Genomic DNA, 13,904 nt, shown 5'->3' with positions numbered 1-13,904 from the left:
ATGGCAAAAATCCACAAAAATCGGAACCAGCGATCCGGTATTGACGGTGGCGCTGCACTGTCAATGTCATGGATAGGACAGTTCAGTATTTTGGACACAGATATGGATTAGAGTAGATACAGCAAGTTGTTCGTCAAAGCGTGCCATAGAGTTATTAACCCAGGAGTGGAACTGACAGGCAATCCCCTCTAGCAATGTGAGTGGACCAGTGGTTCACTCAGTTTATAAAAACTAGTTGCAGCGCCACCAATGACATATTCCAAATGTCACTATTGATGAGTAACGTGCTGAGACAAAAATGGTGAATTGCAGTGTATTTTATTGTAAAAAGATATCTGAAACTTCAAATCTTGAAAAGGACAATATTACCTTCCATCAGTAAATATTATTTTATTTATTTTACATTAATTAATACACTAAATTTGCAAAAAACTAAATTTCAAGAAGTGTTGCCACTGGAAAGCACAAATTCCTAATTTTGTAATATTTTTAAGAATAGTGTACTTACGAATATAATCGAAATTCTATGTTAAAAATTTGATACTGCCTACCTATTGGCAGGAAGTAAGTATTTGGAAAAGAAAGTTTTTTTTTATTTGGTCAATATACTAATTAATTAATGTAAATAAATCCTATGTCCAAACGTTTGTATTAATACAATAAAATAATGTTCGTCGAATCTGCCTATTTCATTATTACATAGTACGGTCAGTGTTTGGTAACCCAAAAGTGTACATTTTTATTTCAATACGCTGGCCACCCAGCGGAAATTTTAGTGTGGTACAGCACAATATGAAATATCGATATCGACATCGACTTGGTGATTGTATTGTTAGAAAAATGTAAGAGTCGCACTTCTCCTGTAAATAATTTTACGTATAAACCGAACAAAAGAAAATTGAAACAGAGTTCCATACCATCTTTTAAAGTTGAATTTCGACGTTGAGCTACCCTTCTCAACGTCGAAATTCAATATTGAATATTGAAAGAGAATTAATACTCCAAATACCACCTCCTGTTCATCCTCTAAGGTCCGGTTTACACTAAGGCAGAGCGGAGCAGAAAAGTTTTTGAATAACCAATCAGATTCCCTTATTTGCTCATCGCCACTCCGCTCCCATGAAGCTAAAGATAAAAATGGAGGCCAGACTTGGAACAAAAACTTGAGTCAAATACCTACTTATCTCTATCTCGCTCTCTGTGGGCCGACCTCTCTTTTTAGTGTGGACTGTAGTATTGCTATCTCCTGATTTAAATCTCCTAGTAAATTCTTCGAAATAGCTAATTCACAAACCAAATCAGAAGTTAAACATATAAATAATTAAATATTTCTTTTTGATATCCCATAACTCTAGGGTATTAATACGACCACATAATAGGATCGAATGGCATATTTAATATTTTTCAATTCATTATTTCTTTTTCATTTTTCATGCAAATTCATTCGCCAAAAATACGACTATTATGTAAAACACCGTTACATTTCTTTTAAATTATGAATAATACAAACGAAGAATAAACCTCACGACATGTTGACTTAAAAATCGTCTTTATCTCCTACAAAATAAAAGCGCATATTGCATTGGAACGGTTACACTTACTGTACTGTGGTCTGTACTAGTGTAATTATTTAAACGTCGCAATTATAAAAACCAGTCATAGCGGTGACAGTTTAAGAACTAAAAATGATGATATCTTCGAAAATATGCATTTTGGGACACATGATTCTTGGACATTATAAATTATTTTTATGTACAGAATAAACCCTTAAAGTAATGGGATATCAAAAGGTTACACGCTGTATAAATATTAGGTACCTATTTCATGGGTAGTAGGGTAATGGTGGTAGGGTTAATACTAGGACGGTTTTAAATTGCTTTTTAAAAGCCCTACTTGCATAAATAAATGGCTTGTTAGTTTTTTTTTTCATGTAACTCATAAACTTCACAATTCGTATTGGTGCTAAGGAAGAAATGCCAAACTTCTGCGTATTTTCCTGTAAATAGAGATCTGAAACATTGAATCTTCCTTATGATAATAAATTAATTCATATTATTTAAAACAAAAACCATAGACTATGAACCATAGAGCAATGATTCTCATCGACAAAAATATCGATAGTGTCCCAGCGCCATCAGCTGTTACACAAATGTCATTACCTCGTCCCCCTCAGGAAATGGCGAAATTTTTTGTATGGAAATAAACGCGCGCTGCTACTCCTGGGTTAATAACTCTATGAAGCGTGCCATTCCGATATGTCCAAATGGACATACATGCTCGAGTGATGTTCACGTTGTTAATTGTATTTCGATTACAACAATCGGTTACGATGATTTTACGAGAACAGTAGTACGAACACGGTAGAAAGAAGAAATTATTTACGGATTGAGAATTTTAATTAACAGCACAAGTAACAAATAATTATCCCAACTAATATTATAAATGCGAAAGTAACTCTGTCTGTCTGTCTGTCTGTCTGTCTGTCTGTTACGCTTTCCCGCTTAAACCTCGCAACCGATTTTGATGAAATTTGGCATAGAGATAGTTTGAGTCCCGGGAAAGAACAAAGGATAGTTTTTATCCCGGTTTTTGAAACAGGGACGCGCGCGATAAAGTTTTTCTGTGACAGACAAAATTCCACGCGGGCGAAGCCGCGGGCGGAAAGCTAGTATTAGAATAAAGTAGCAGTAGAAGAAGTATAAAGTAGCATTGTTTTTAATACAGGAAATAAAAAATATCGGAAATAGTTATCAGAGAAATAATGATAAAATCACAAAATTTTAACACCAATCCTTCACTAACCAAAAGTCACATTATCAGTATGGTTTTGCATTATTTTATTAATAGCAATATTTTTAAATCCTTTAAAAAACATTAGTTTGATCAACCGCCCACAGAAAATAATTTAAACTAAGTCGTTTAGAAATATCTTCAAAACTAGGTACCTGACTTAGCTTTATGATACTAAACGTATTGGCAAAACTACGCAGTTTTACATTTATTAAAAATAAAAAGCTTGAGTTAGTCTTTATTTTATGAAACAAGGTCAGGTACTAGGATATTTAAAAGTATGAAATTAAGTATGAATTACTAGTAGTACTATTTAACATAATGGAATAACGATCATTACTTTGATATACTCACAATAAGAATATTATTTGCAAATTAATAAGAAAATTAATAATTACGTAACACTAGAACGCCCCCTTAGCAACAAATACCACTTCTCACTTTTAAAAAACGCTATTTTTGTTTTCACCCACCAGAATGGGTGATAATGGGTAAAAACCGGGTTTTTACCCAAATCACCCAGTTTTAACCCAATCGGGTGAAATGGGTTTTTACCCACTACCCATCTCTACCCACTGTCAATGTCATGCATAGGACAGTTCAGTATTTTGGAACCTCTACATAATCTGTGTTTGGAACCAGTCAGTTTTTCAGTATTTTTATTCAGTTTAATATAACCACGCTTTCGCTTTGTTTGTGGTTTGTTTGTTTGTTGTGGCTTGTACACCACAATGGCTTGTGGTTTTATTTTATTCCAAAATCTGTGTGCCTTTTCGTTTCAATTTTGTAGAAATTACATAGGTAGTTGTGATAAAATTTCAATCATTTTCTAAAGTTAACACTCAGTGCTGTCAAGTGAAAACTACTTTCGCTCTACTACCCTACCCTCTGACCGATTTTAGCAACAGTGCGGTAGTAAATGAACAGTATTATTTGTTAATGAGCCTAAAAGAAAGCTTAAACATTAACCGATTGAGTCCCAGACGGCATTAATTAATCCTTCAAGGCCCGCGAATCTAGACACAATAGATAATCAATTGTTATGACATTAATTAATGCCGTCTGGGACTCAAGCGGTTAATGTCCTAACAATTGATTATCTATTGTGTCTAGATTCGCGGAGCTTGAAGGATTAATGTAACCGTGTTGTGGCAAATAAATAATTATTTATTTTCTATTATATATTTAATATTATAAATGCGAATGTTTGTATATGTCAACGTGAAATTGTTTTACTTTATTTAATGGCTTTTTATAATGCATACTAAGTGGTTTTCTGACAAAATGTAATATTTTAGTGATTGACGTAATAAGTGTATGAGAATAATAATAAAATTATTTATTTTAGATCTCCAACACCAAGTCCAAGCATCCTTAATCCAGTGCAACCAATGTATGTAATCTTTTATTGTTTTTTTTTTTGTAGTGTTCATACATGCCTTTATAAAGTTTTTTTATTTTAGTTCGATGGCTGAAGAAATGAAAAAAATAAAACAAAACAAAAAAATAGAAAAGAATGCCCCCAAAGTTCGTTTCACGGAGCAGAGAACGAAGCGCCTTGCACAGCAAGAAAAAAAAGAAGTGGGACGTTTTATGTTGCCTGACGCCCCACCCCCGAAAATTAAGTAAGAACTCTTTAACATTAACCTAACCTAAATAACATTATTGTCATTTAGTGAATTTTAATGTTTAAGGTGTAAATTCACTTTTAATTTGAAAATTGCTTTCAGGAAAAAGGGAAATAATTCGCCTGAGCGCATAAAGTGCCCTTTAACTCCCGCCACACCGGAAGTTCCTCCTGCTAACTATAGAATAGAATAACTACGATGTACACCTTAAGTAATTATGTTCTTTTGTTTTATATAGTGCAGAAGTTGTTAAGTTCACTCCATCGACGGAGGTCATAAGATCCGACGAAGATATCTCCAACTACCAGATAGTAGACAGCAAAGTGGGACTAGTCGGATTTTCTGGTGGGTTTGAGTATTTTTTTATTTTTAAAAATAGATTTCTTTTACGAATTATTTCAAGAATACGTAGGCGCGAATGGTCTGTCAGACCAATAGTTGATAAATGTTTTTATTTTAAGTTCATAATTTATACATAATTATGTAAATATAATATTATATTAATTTATGATAATTAAACAACACTTTTATTTTAGATCCTGCCTCTCAGGTGCCCGACGCGCTTCCACTGCCAGCATCATCAAAGCCAGAACTAAATAGTGACAAGAAGGAAAAACAGAACGAAGCAGTGAAAAAGGTAAGTCATTACAATATGTTGGAACTTGGAAGTAGTATTACAGGTTGTGTTTATATATTGTAAAGTCTGTTCATAGGGTTTCTAATTACGTCTGTCCAAAATCCTGTCCACCTCATCAGCATTGAGATATACTTTATGCTGTTGTATGTGGATCTAATTTCCATCCTGCAACATTTTAGTTTTATTAATGCAATCTGCAATACTGACTCAAAACATTACAATCATCATTGAGAATTGTTACAAAATAAGTACATTTTAACTTTCCTTTTATTAGAGAGCAACACCCTCTTCTGGCTCTCCTCGCAAGAAGGCTCGTCACTCTCTGGGATCCAGCAATAAGCGAACACTGGTGGACTCTGGCAGCGAGGTTGAGTCTGACGAAGACGATGAGGGAGAGAAGTACAACATTAGGATGCTGGGAGAAGGTGATGGGTGCAAGGATAGAGTGATTGGTAATGGGGTGGATGAGGAACTTGAGACACCTGCCGTGGCTCAAGAGCATGGAGCATGCGAGGATGCAGCTATAGGTGAAGATAGTGACGGGCTGGTTGAGAGTCTTGAGCAACCTCCAGTGGGTCAAGAGTGTGAAGGCCTGGATGTTTTCTCTTGGTCTAAAGATTTTTCTTCGTTTTCCGGCCAAGAGGAAACATACTTGCGCTCACCTGGCCCGATGGTGGGGCCTCAAGACCCAGCGCAATTATTTATGGAAGTTTGGGACGAAAGAATTATGACAGAAATTGTAAGGGAGACAAATCGATATGCATGGCAAATTATCAGTTCTATGACTATGTCTGAACACGGTCTTCCAAAAAATCTGAACTGGACCGACACCACAGTTTCAGAAATGTACAGGTATTTTGCTTTACTTATTCTAATGTCTCTGTGTCACAGGGCAAAAATGGTAGATTATTGGACGACAGGGATCCTCGAAATGCCTAAATTGCGAAAAGTCATGTCGAAACATCGATTTTTCGCAATAACGCGATTCTTGCATTTCGTGGATAATGAAAGGAATGATCCCAGCTTGTCATCATATGAGAAAAAAAAATTAAAAATTTCTTCCATTATTAAACATTGCAATAAGAAATTTAGGGAAATCTATACTCCTAGTAAGCACCTTAGACTGGATGAATCGCTGCTACTCTGGAAGGGTCGGCTTAGCTGGGCACAGTGTATCCGGACTAAGGCAGCCCGGTTCGGGATTAAATCCTTCGAACTTTGTGAGGCAACATCTGGATACCAGCTAAAGTGCTTACTTTACGCAGGTAAAAGTTCTTCAATGTTAACAGAATCCACCCATGGGTTCACGAACTGCACCGCCAAGGTCGTTCTAGAACTCATGGATGGATACTTAGACGTCGGACACACACTAGTCGTGGATAATTGGTATAACCGATTATCCTTGACCAGGTTTTTAAAAAGGAGGCACACGGATGTCATCGGAACTATGAATCGTCGCCTGATGAATGTTCCCGATGACATCAAAAACCTTAACGAAAAGCGCATGCTGCGAGGCCAACAGGTGGCTCGGCATTGCGGTGATATTAGTTTGATCGCCTGGAAAGACGTCAAACTAGTCACCGTGATGTCGACCTACCACAATGATCTACAGTCTCCGTCGCCTACTAAGCAAGTGGACAAAAAAAGCATTTTAAAACCCAATACCATACTTGAATATAACAAATATATGGGCGGGGCGGACTCCAAGGACCAGAAGCTGTCCATGTACCTCTTGGAGAGGAAGAGGGGACAGAAATGGTATATGAAAGTGTTCAAAAGGCTGTTAAATACCAGCCTTTTGAACACTTTCATAATATACACCAAAAATCCTATGCCCAGACCACTTACACACAGGGAATTTCGTGTGGAAGTGGCCCTCGGTCTTTTGGAACATTTCTCTAGTAAGGAGACCCCAGTCAACCCTTTAACTCCAGCATCTCCAGATTTGGACAAAAACGTAAGACGGCTTCAGGTGGCGGACCATTTTCCTGCCCACACAGGCAAAATGCCCGGTAAGAATAAACATAAACAGCTCAGATGTGTGCGATGCACTGCTGCAGGCCGGCGCACAATGGTAACAGTGAAATGCACATTCTGCAATGTACCATTATGCTTCGGCTCTTGCTGGGCTGAATACCATCAATTAAAAAAATTGTAACCCATGAGCCTAGATTAATAAAGTCCCGTCTAAAACAGAAGATTTTATTTTTTCAGTTGGGATTGTTGGCATGAAAGATAATTTTGACCGAGTTGCGTATGAATGATATAATTGTATGCTTATGAATGATATCACCTCAGGCATACCGCGATCCGCGACAGTGGTACCTACTCTCGCGACCCCAAACGTGTCGACGGCCTATTTTGAATTTCTGTAGTTTGTTAGCAGTTGATGCGCCAGTATTGTAAAATTTGGTATTAGGGAAGTGTAATCTCTCGATATAGTGTTTAATCTCATTTCTGCACTTCTCTGTTTTTAAGTTTATAAAGAAAAAGAAAACATGTGATTTTGTAGAATAATAATTTTCACCCTTATTTACATTTGATGTAAAATTTAAATTTTTGATAAATTTCCAAAAAGTTGTAATTAATTGCAGTGGTTGTTGATACCAGTAATTAGTAAAAGAATTGTTAAAAGTAGAGTTTAACAGATTCCGAGGTTGATGACAAACAAATATGGTATTTTTCTTTATAAGAAAAGATTTGTTGTGTTAATACGTTAAAGTAAACAGTATTGAGTATATACCAAATCTTATTGATGTACAGAACTAGGTAGTATTGTAAATTAAGTTTTTTAAAAGGACTCTTACATGGTGGTGAGTATTGAAATTATATTTTTTTATAAGCCTACTAATACTATGTACATGTACGTACATATGTTTTACTTTTTCCCTTGATTTTTATCATAGTGTTTACTAAAACACTATATTAATATGTATAAAATTATATCTGTGGTATAACCTTAGATTAATAAAGGGTATATACTACCCGTTCGCGCTAAGTTTGCCGGTCCGTGGAATGCGCGTCCCCTCCCCAACCGCGATTAAACGCAATTAATGTGTCTTATTTTACACAAATACACAATTTTTATCAATAATAATAAATAAAAAATATTTTAAATATAGTTTGATAAAGTTATAGACGCTTCTCTTCGAGTGACGTCATATCGCCAGCGGCAAACTTGTGCGAACGGATAGTAACTAAAATTGAAATGTTTAGTTTAAAAATTATTTTTTTATTATATTAAAGGAGCCCTAAGTCATCAACATTTTTGTGTTAGTTCAGTAACTACACTGGCTCTTTGAGATATCTAATTTAATTTATAATTAATTTATAATTATTTTTACTTTCTCTCCTTTCGAGTTTTGTCGGTAATAAGGCCTGTTCATCTCCGTGAGTTTACATCGAAAACAAAACACGCACGATGGCCCACCTACAGGATAATATTCGACAAGGCCTCACATCTCACATACGAGCGAACATTGACTCACGCACGCGTATTTTTGTGTATGATGGAAGAAGGTGTACTAAATACTGTGCAGTATTTAACTGCCTAAATAATAATAAAAACACAGAATGTACTTTTTTAAGTTGCCTCAAGACACTGAGAGGTAAATAAGTAGTTAATATTATTCATGATAATTCATGCTAAATCATTATTTCCTCCGCCATTTTCCGCAGTTTGGCACCTCACGTCACATCATTTTACCGAAGTCAGCCCTATAGCTTCGGCGCAGTGCCGATCACTGACGTTTGTCAACAAAATGGTGCTTGACTCTTGAGACAGGCTAAATTACACCATATTGTGAATGACATTGAGCATACATTTTTTTAAATACCTTCGTAGTAGTAAAACTTCTGTACGTAGTACTTATTATTATTCTGTGGTAATATGTTGTTTCATCTAAATTGAAGTTTGCATTAATTCATTTTCAATGTGTAAAATAATGTTACTTTGGTTCTCCTGCGGATCTCCTCATTTCTGATTCGATCACGCAGGGAAACTCCGAGCATAGCCCGCTCCATCGCCCTTTGGGTGACCTTGAGCCTTCTTATGAGGCCCATAGTAAGCGACCACGGGCTGGAAGACGTAGCGTGGGCAGGCCTCCTACTAGGTGGACCGACGATCTGGTAAAGGTCGCGGGAAGAGCCTGGATGCGGGCAGCGCAGGACCGTTCATTGTGGAAAACCTTGGGGGAGGCCTTTGTCCAGCAGTGGACGTCATTTGGCTGAAAAGAAGAAGAAGAAGAAGAAAATAATGTATTACCCAGCCCTGACCAGGAAAATTGACGACAGAAAACAACAAAATATTTTTTCTGTTACTTTATTAAATATTTCATTTTACAACCAGTAGTGAATTCAGTAACGTTTCATCACATTATCGTACAGTACACATAATAAGATAGTCAATTTTATACGCGGTTACAGACACAGATAATATTATTATATAGGAATAAATATTATGATTTTAAGGATAATCAAGTTAGAATAATTACAAGGAATATATTTTATAGAGAATACAGATTCGCTAATTACTTCATAGTTACGGCAAAACAAACCGATAACGAATGATATTTGACAATAATTAAAAAAATCTATTACCTAACAGATATGTATTGAATGTCTACTATAAAGCAACAACTCACTTGTAACAAATAAATCATAGAATAACAGTCTGATCACACAAATATTACAATTAAATAATAAAATGTATATGCCATCTAGTTATTTACAAAAGTTAGCTAACTAAATAACAAAGGGCCTAACATTATTTTGTAAGTTACCCGCCACTAGGCCGTCTAAATACTGACTGAACGCAGCGCGACATTAAGTGCATACAAATGAATTCTCTAACATTTCTAAACTAAATAAATTATCGTCGAAGCCTAGTATGAATGGTGCCAGTGACCTGTGTCGTAGGGACGAGCCTGCGTCGCGGCGCGGGCGCAACACGTGCAGAGCCAAAAGTTCACGATCATGGAGAATATTTTGGAATGCATACATTTTTCACATTATTATTGGCCGACACTAGCGCCATACCTATAAAACGTCTATATCAAACTTGTAGCAAACGTACGAAACGTCGATAAAAGCTGTATAAAAACATGTAAAATTTTGCGTAGCCTCTATTTTATAAACGTGTATATTGAGCAGTCTAATTTAGGAGCCATCGGTATACATGGTTATTGAAAAGAGTGTCTAATAAAGTTAAAGTTAATCGGTGTACAGTCGTAGCGATCAAAACACTTCGCGTGGGGTTAAACAAAACACTCGTATCGACACCACTCGCGGTAGTTCGCACGTCACTAGTTTTTCCCGCCAAGAGCGCTGTCGGTGTGACAGCTGACGTTTTGTTTTTTAAAATTCAGTCTTGGATTTGGCGCGGTTCGTGCGGGCGAGGGCGCGCGCACAGCACGGCGCATAGCAGCGGCAGCGCGCCGGCGAGCAGGCCGGGGCCGGGGCCGGGCTCGGCGCCGGCGGCGGCGGGCGGCTGTTATGCGAACGACTCCTTGCTCGGGCTTATCGGCTTCGAGCCGGAGCTGACGCTGGCGCGCGAGCCGCGGCCTTCGGGGCTCTGAGATCTGAAAAAGGAAATGTTTTTGAGGACAACGAATGTCTTGCCAGGTATACTCCGGTAGGTGTTCTCACTATAACCCAAACATGATTCTGTAGCTAAACAAAGAAGTGGGCGTGGCATAGCTACTGATTTCTTCAAAAGACAACCGTAATGAAGGTATATTAAGAGAAAATACGACGGTTTTAAGCATTTGATAACACTAACTACTAAGTGATAGGTAAGTATTCAATAGACACAAAAATAAAATACTTAATGCAACCATGAGTTTACGATAGGTTAGGTGTGCTCGCTAGCGAGTGCGTCCAATAAATCTAAGAAGATTTAAGAAGAAAGCAGCCGCTAGGGGCGTAATTATGTTGCTGTCGCGCTCGCACACTGCGGGCGCGCGTTGCACAGTCGCGACAGCAATATAATTACGCGCGAGCGATAAGGATGGGTAGCTTGGGGTCATTGGACGGGATTCTACGTGCTTATGGACCAGGCTTTAATAAAAAGTATCGCTTACTTCTGCGAGTCAAGGTGGAGACTGTTGCGCGAGGGCGCCGAGGGACTGAGCTTGTGGTTGGCCAGGAACGTGCCGATCGACTCGTCGGAGCTGTAGCTGTCGTTGTCGCTGGAAACAGACATTCACGTTACAGACATACATAATATTACTCAGCCGGACTATTATGCCCCGTGATAAAATCTTATCGATGTTTGTAGACGGCAAATTAATGGCCTATCGCATAAAATCGATAAAATGCGCGATATTTTTTTTTTGCGGTAATCATTAACCTTTCCCAGGAACCAGCCTCAAATGTAGATGATTGGACTTATGTGAACTAAAATGTAAAGAGTGTTAAAAGTTTATAGTGTTCACACGTAATCTATTAAACCCCAAGTGGTCGCATAAGACCGCGTAACAATTGATTTCTATTTGGTCTCGATTTGCGAGGCTTGAAGGGATAATAAAAACCCTAGTGTTTACTTTGACGTGCTGTCGTCTGTACAAGCTACATATTATTACGCCCGCATTCACAAACATTACTATGATGTCTCACAGTGCACGTGGATGCACAGGGTGACACACGAACCAATCACAGAGCTCTTCAACGCTGTTTGCTGCTTCATTTAAGCAAGCACCGTTTTTGAATAGGCGTTAAAGAAAGGACAAAAACTCACCTATCCGTGTCCCTAGAGTCACCAGGGCTAGACAGGTCTCCAGCGATGGCTTCTTGTAAGGCCGTGGCGCGCCGGGCAGCGAGGCGCGCCTCGTCCCGCGCCGCCGCCGCGTCAGCCGCCGCCGCCGCCGCCGCGCCCTCGGCCGCTGCCTTAGCGCGGGCCGCCTCGCTTAGCTTGGCGTTGAGGGCCGAGTTCTCTTCTTTTAGCTCTCTGTAATAAGGGGGGAGAATTGACTATGAGAAGGGACATGGATCAGATTTTGTAGGGAGTCAAGCAAAGCGCACGGGGAAAAGAGCCCAGAGCAAGTACCCGCGCGCTCTCCCGAGATTCGGTTCGTACGCCGTGAGGCAGGAAGAACCATGGGTGGTGGTGGGTTAGCTCTCTGTAATAATAATAAGAGATGATGAGAAGATTCTGTGAGACGGGCAGTAGCAAACTGCAATGGGTTGTTGTTCACTCAGTTGTTGATAAATATTAACAAATCTTTCTTTTATTCCATTGTGAACTAGTAAGAGGAGCAGGTGAGCTACGAGGCCTGCGAAGGTTGTAGTTAACTAACAACCTATAAATCATATAATTTTTGATAGTAAATTACATGTGTATTTTATTTATATTCGCATGCATTTTAGGTACCTAATCGGTACACACTTGCGTTGTGCTGTGACTCAATTTTTATTCCGAACAGTCCGAGTATGTAGTAGCTGTGACTCAATTTTTATTCCGAACAGTCCGAGTATGTAGTATAGTTCTGCCGCGCTGTGATAAAATCTTATCGATGATTTTAGACGTCAAAATGTATGGGCTTATCGCGTTAAATTGATAAAATGGCGCGATAAACGCTTATCACGACGTCGAAAGAATAGAAAAGTATCCATTTTTTTTCTGTATTCTGTAAACCGTAATCGTAAGTTGGTACTTTTTACACCCTGTATACTATACAGTGTATAGCGTATTCTTGTTCGTACCTGAGCTGGCGGGAGAGCTTGCGCAGCTCGTCGGCGGCCGCCAGCTGCTCGTGACGTCAGCTGTCCCTCCAGTGCTGCTCGTGACGTCAGCCGTTCCTTCAGCGTGAGCGGGAGCACTATAGCTGCCTAAGTTGCTAACAGCTAACTAAGGAAGTGCACAGCGCAATAGGTCCCTCTTTAATCAGAAGCTGACGGTCGCCTTTTTCCGCTGGATCCTTCCATTCTACGAGCCATATCTACCTGAACTGTCTCGTGAGCTTCCTAAGTTTGTGGGCGCGATAGGTCCCCCTTCAGTCACAAGCTGACGGTCGCCTTGCTGCTGGATGCTTCCATACTACGAGCCATAGCTACCTGAACTGTTTTGTGAGCTTCTTTAGTTCATCAAAGCGATGGGTCCTCCTTCCAGTTACAAGCAGATAGTCACCTTGTTGCTGGATTCAAAGACTATTATAGAATACTGAAGATTGGATCCCTTCACACTACTAGCTATAGCTACGTACCTGAGCTGCCTCGTGAGTCGTGACTTGCCTTACTTCGTCGGCGCGATTGGTCTTCCTTTAATCAGAAGCTGGTCGCCTTGCTGCTGGATCCTAAGTGTGCAGGTACGAAACTNTTTTGTAATCAAAAAACAAGGTTTGGTCGATGGCCGCGCGAAAAAAAAAGACGCCAATTTCCGGCATTGTCTTTTGTAGGGAGTCAAGCAAATTAAGCGCCCGGGGAAAAGAGCCCAGAGCAAGTACCCGCGCCTCTCCCGAGATTCGGTTCGTACGCCGTGAGGCAGGAAGAACCATGGGTGGTGGTGGGTTAGCTCTCTGTAATAATAATAAGAGATGATGAGAAGATTCTGTGAGACGGGCAGTAGCAAACTGCAATAGGTTGTTGTTCACTCAGTTGTTGATAATTATTAACAAATCTTTCTTTTATTCCATTGTGAACTAGTTCTCCTCTTGGAACAGTGAGCTGCGAAGGTTGTAGTTAACAACCTATAAATCATATTTTATAACTTTTTATAGTTAAAGGGGTGGTCTGTCGGGCTACGATGCGCGCCTTGATAAAAACTTATCGATGATTTTGGCGCGCATCCTAGGCCGACTGGTGTATAAGTAGTAATCGTAGGTTGGTATTTTTTACACCCTGTATAGCGTATT

At 39.0% G+C, this 13,904-nt stretch overlaps 2 protein-coding genes across 5 annotated transcripts in view; one reads left to right on the top strand and one right to left on the bottom strand.

Moving 5' to 3' along the window:
• Window positions 1-240: 240 nt before the first annotated feature.
• Window positions 241-7,664, top strand: LOC114350515 (piggyBac transposable element-derived protein 4-like). Of its 3 annotated transcripts, none has more exons than XM_028301350.1 (6): window positions 241-378; window positions 4,139-4,183; window positions 4,254-4,415; window positions 4,657-4,763; window positions 4,955-5,055; window positions 5,330-7,664. In XM_028301350.1, the coding sequence occupies exons 1-6, from the start codon at window positions 299-301 to the stop codon at window positions 7,211-7,213; spliced, it is 2,379 nt and encodes a 792-aa protein (XP_028157151.1). In that variant the 5' UTR covers window positions 241-298; the 3' UTR covers window positions 7,214-7,664. The 3 variants fall into 3 exon arrangements, with proteins under 3 accessions (XP_028157151.1, XP_028157152.1, XP_028157153.1); XM_028301351.1 differs by lacking the exon at window positions 241-378 and adding an exon at window positions 3,511-3,702; XM_028301352.1 differs by lacking the exon at window positions 241-378 and adding an exon at window positions 3,521-3,591.
• Window positions 7,665-9,360: 1,696 nt separating this feature from the next.
• LOC114350481 (Myosin heavy chain-like) overlaps window positions 9,361-13,904 on the bottom strand; it is a 28,457-nt gene continuing 23,913 nt past the window's right edge. For both annotated transcript variants that reach the window (XM_028301308.1, XM_028301307.1), the window contains exons 14-16: window positions 11,792-12,001; window positions 11,136-11,243; window positions 9,361-10,634 (exon numbers count right to left, since the gene is read on the bottom strand). In XM_028301308.1, the coding sequence (XP_028157109.1) occupies window positions 10,547-10,634; window positions 11,136-11,243; window positions 11,792-12,001 (406 nt within the window). In that variant the 3' untranslated portion in view covers window positions 9,361-10,546. The remainder of the gene's footprint in view (window positions 10,635-11,135; window positions 11,244-11,791; window positions 12,002-13,904) is intronic.

Source organism: Ostrinia furnacalis, unplaced genomic scaffold (assembly GCF_004193835.3).
Source record: "Ostrinia furnacalis isolate ACB-3 unplaced genomic scaffold, ASM419383v2 OfSCF0912, whole genome shotgun sequence".
In the NCBI taxonomy this organism is placed as follows: domain Eukaryota; kingdom Metazoa; phylum Arthropoda; class Insecta; order Lepidoptera; family Crambidae; genus Ostrinia; species Ostrinia furnacalis.
This window is presented reverse-complemented; position numbering and strand designations above follow the sequence as displayed.

Bases quoted from the DNA above. Each gene is read 5' to 3' on its own strand.
- LOC114350515 (XM_028301350.1), top strand. From the start codon at position 299: ATGGTGAATTGCAGTGTATTTTATTGTAAAAAGATATCTGAAACTTCA. The intron at 4,416-4,656 runs GTAAGAACTCTT...TGTTTTATATAG, and splicing joins GCCCCACCCCCGAAAATTAA to TGCAGAAGTTGTTAAGTTCA. The intron at 5,056-5,329 runs GTAAGTCATTAC...TCCTTTTATTAG, and splicing joins AGAACGAAGCAGTGAAAAAG to AGAGCAACACCCTCTTCTGG.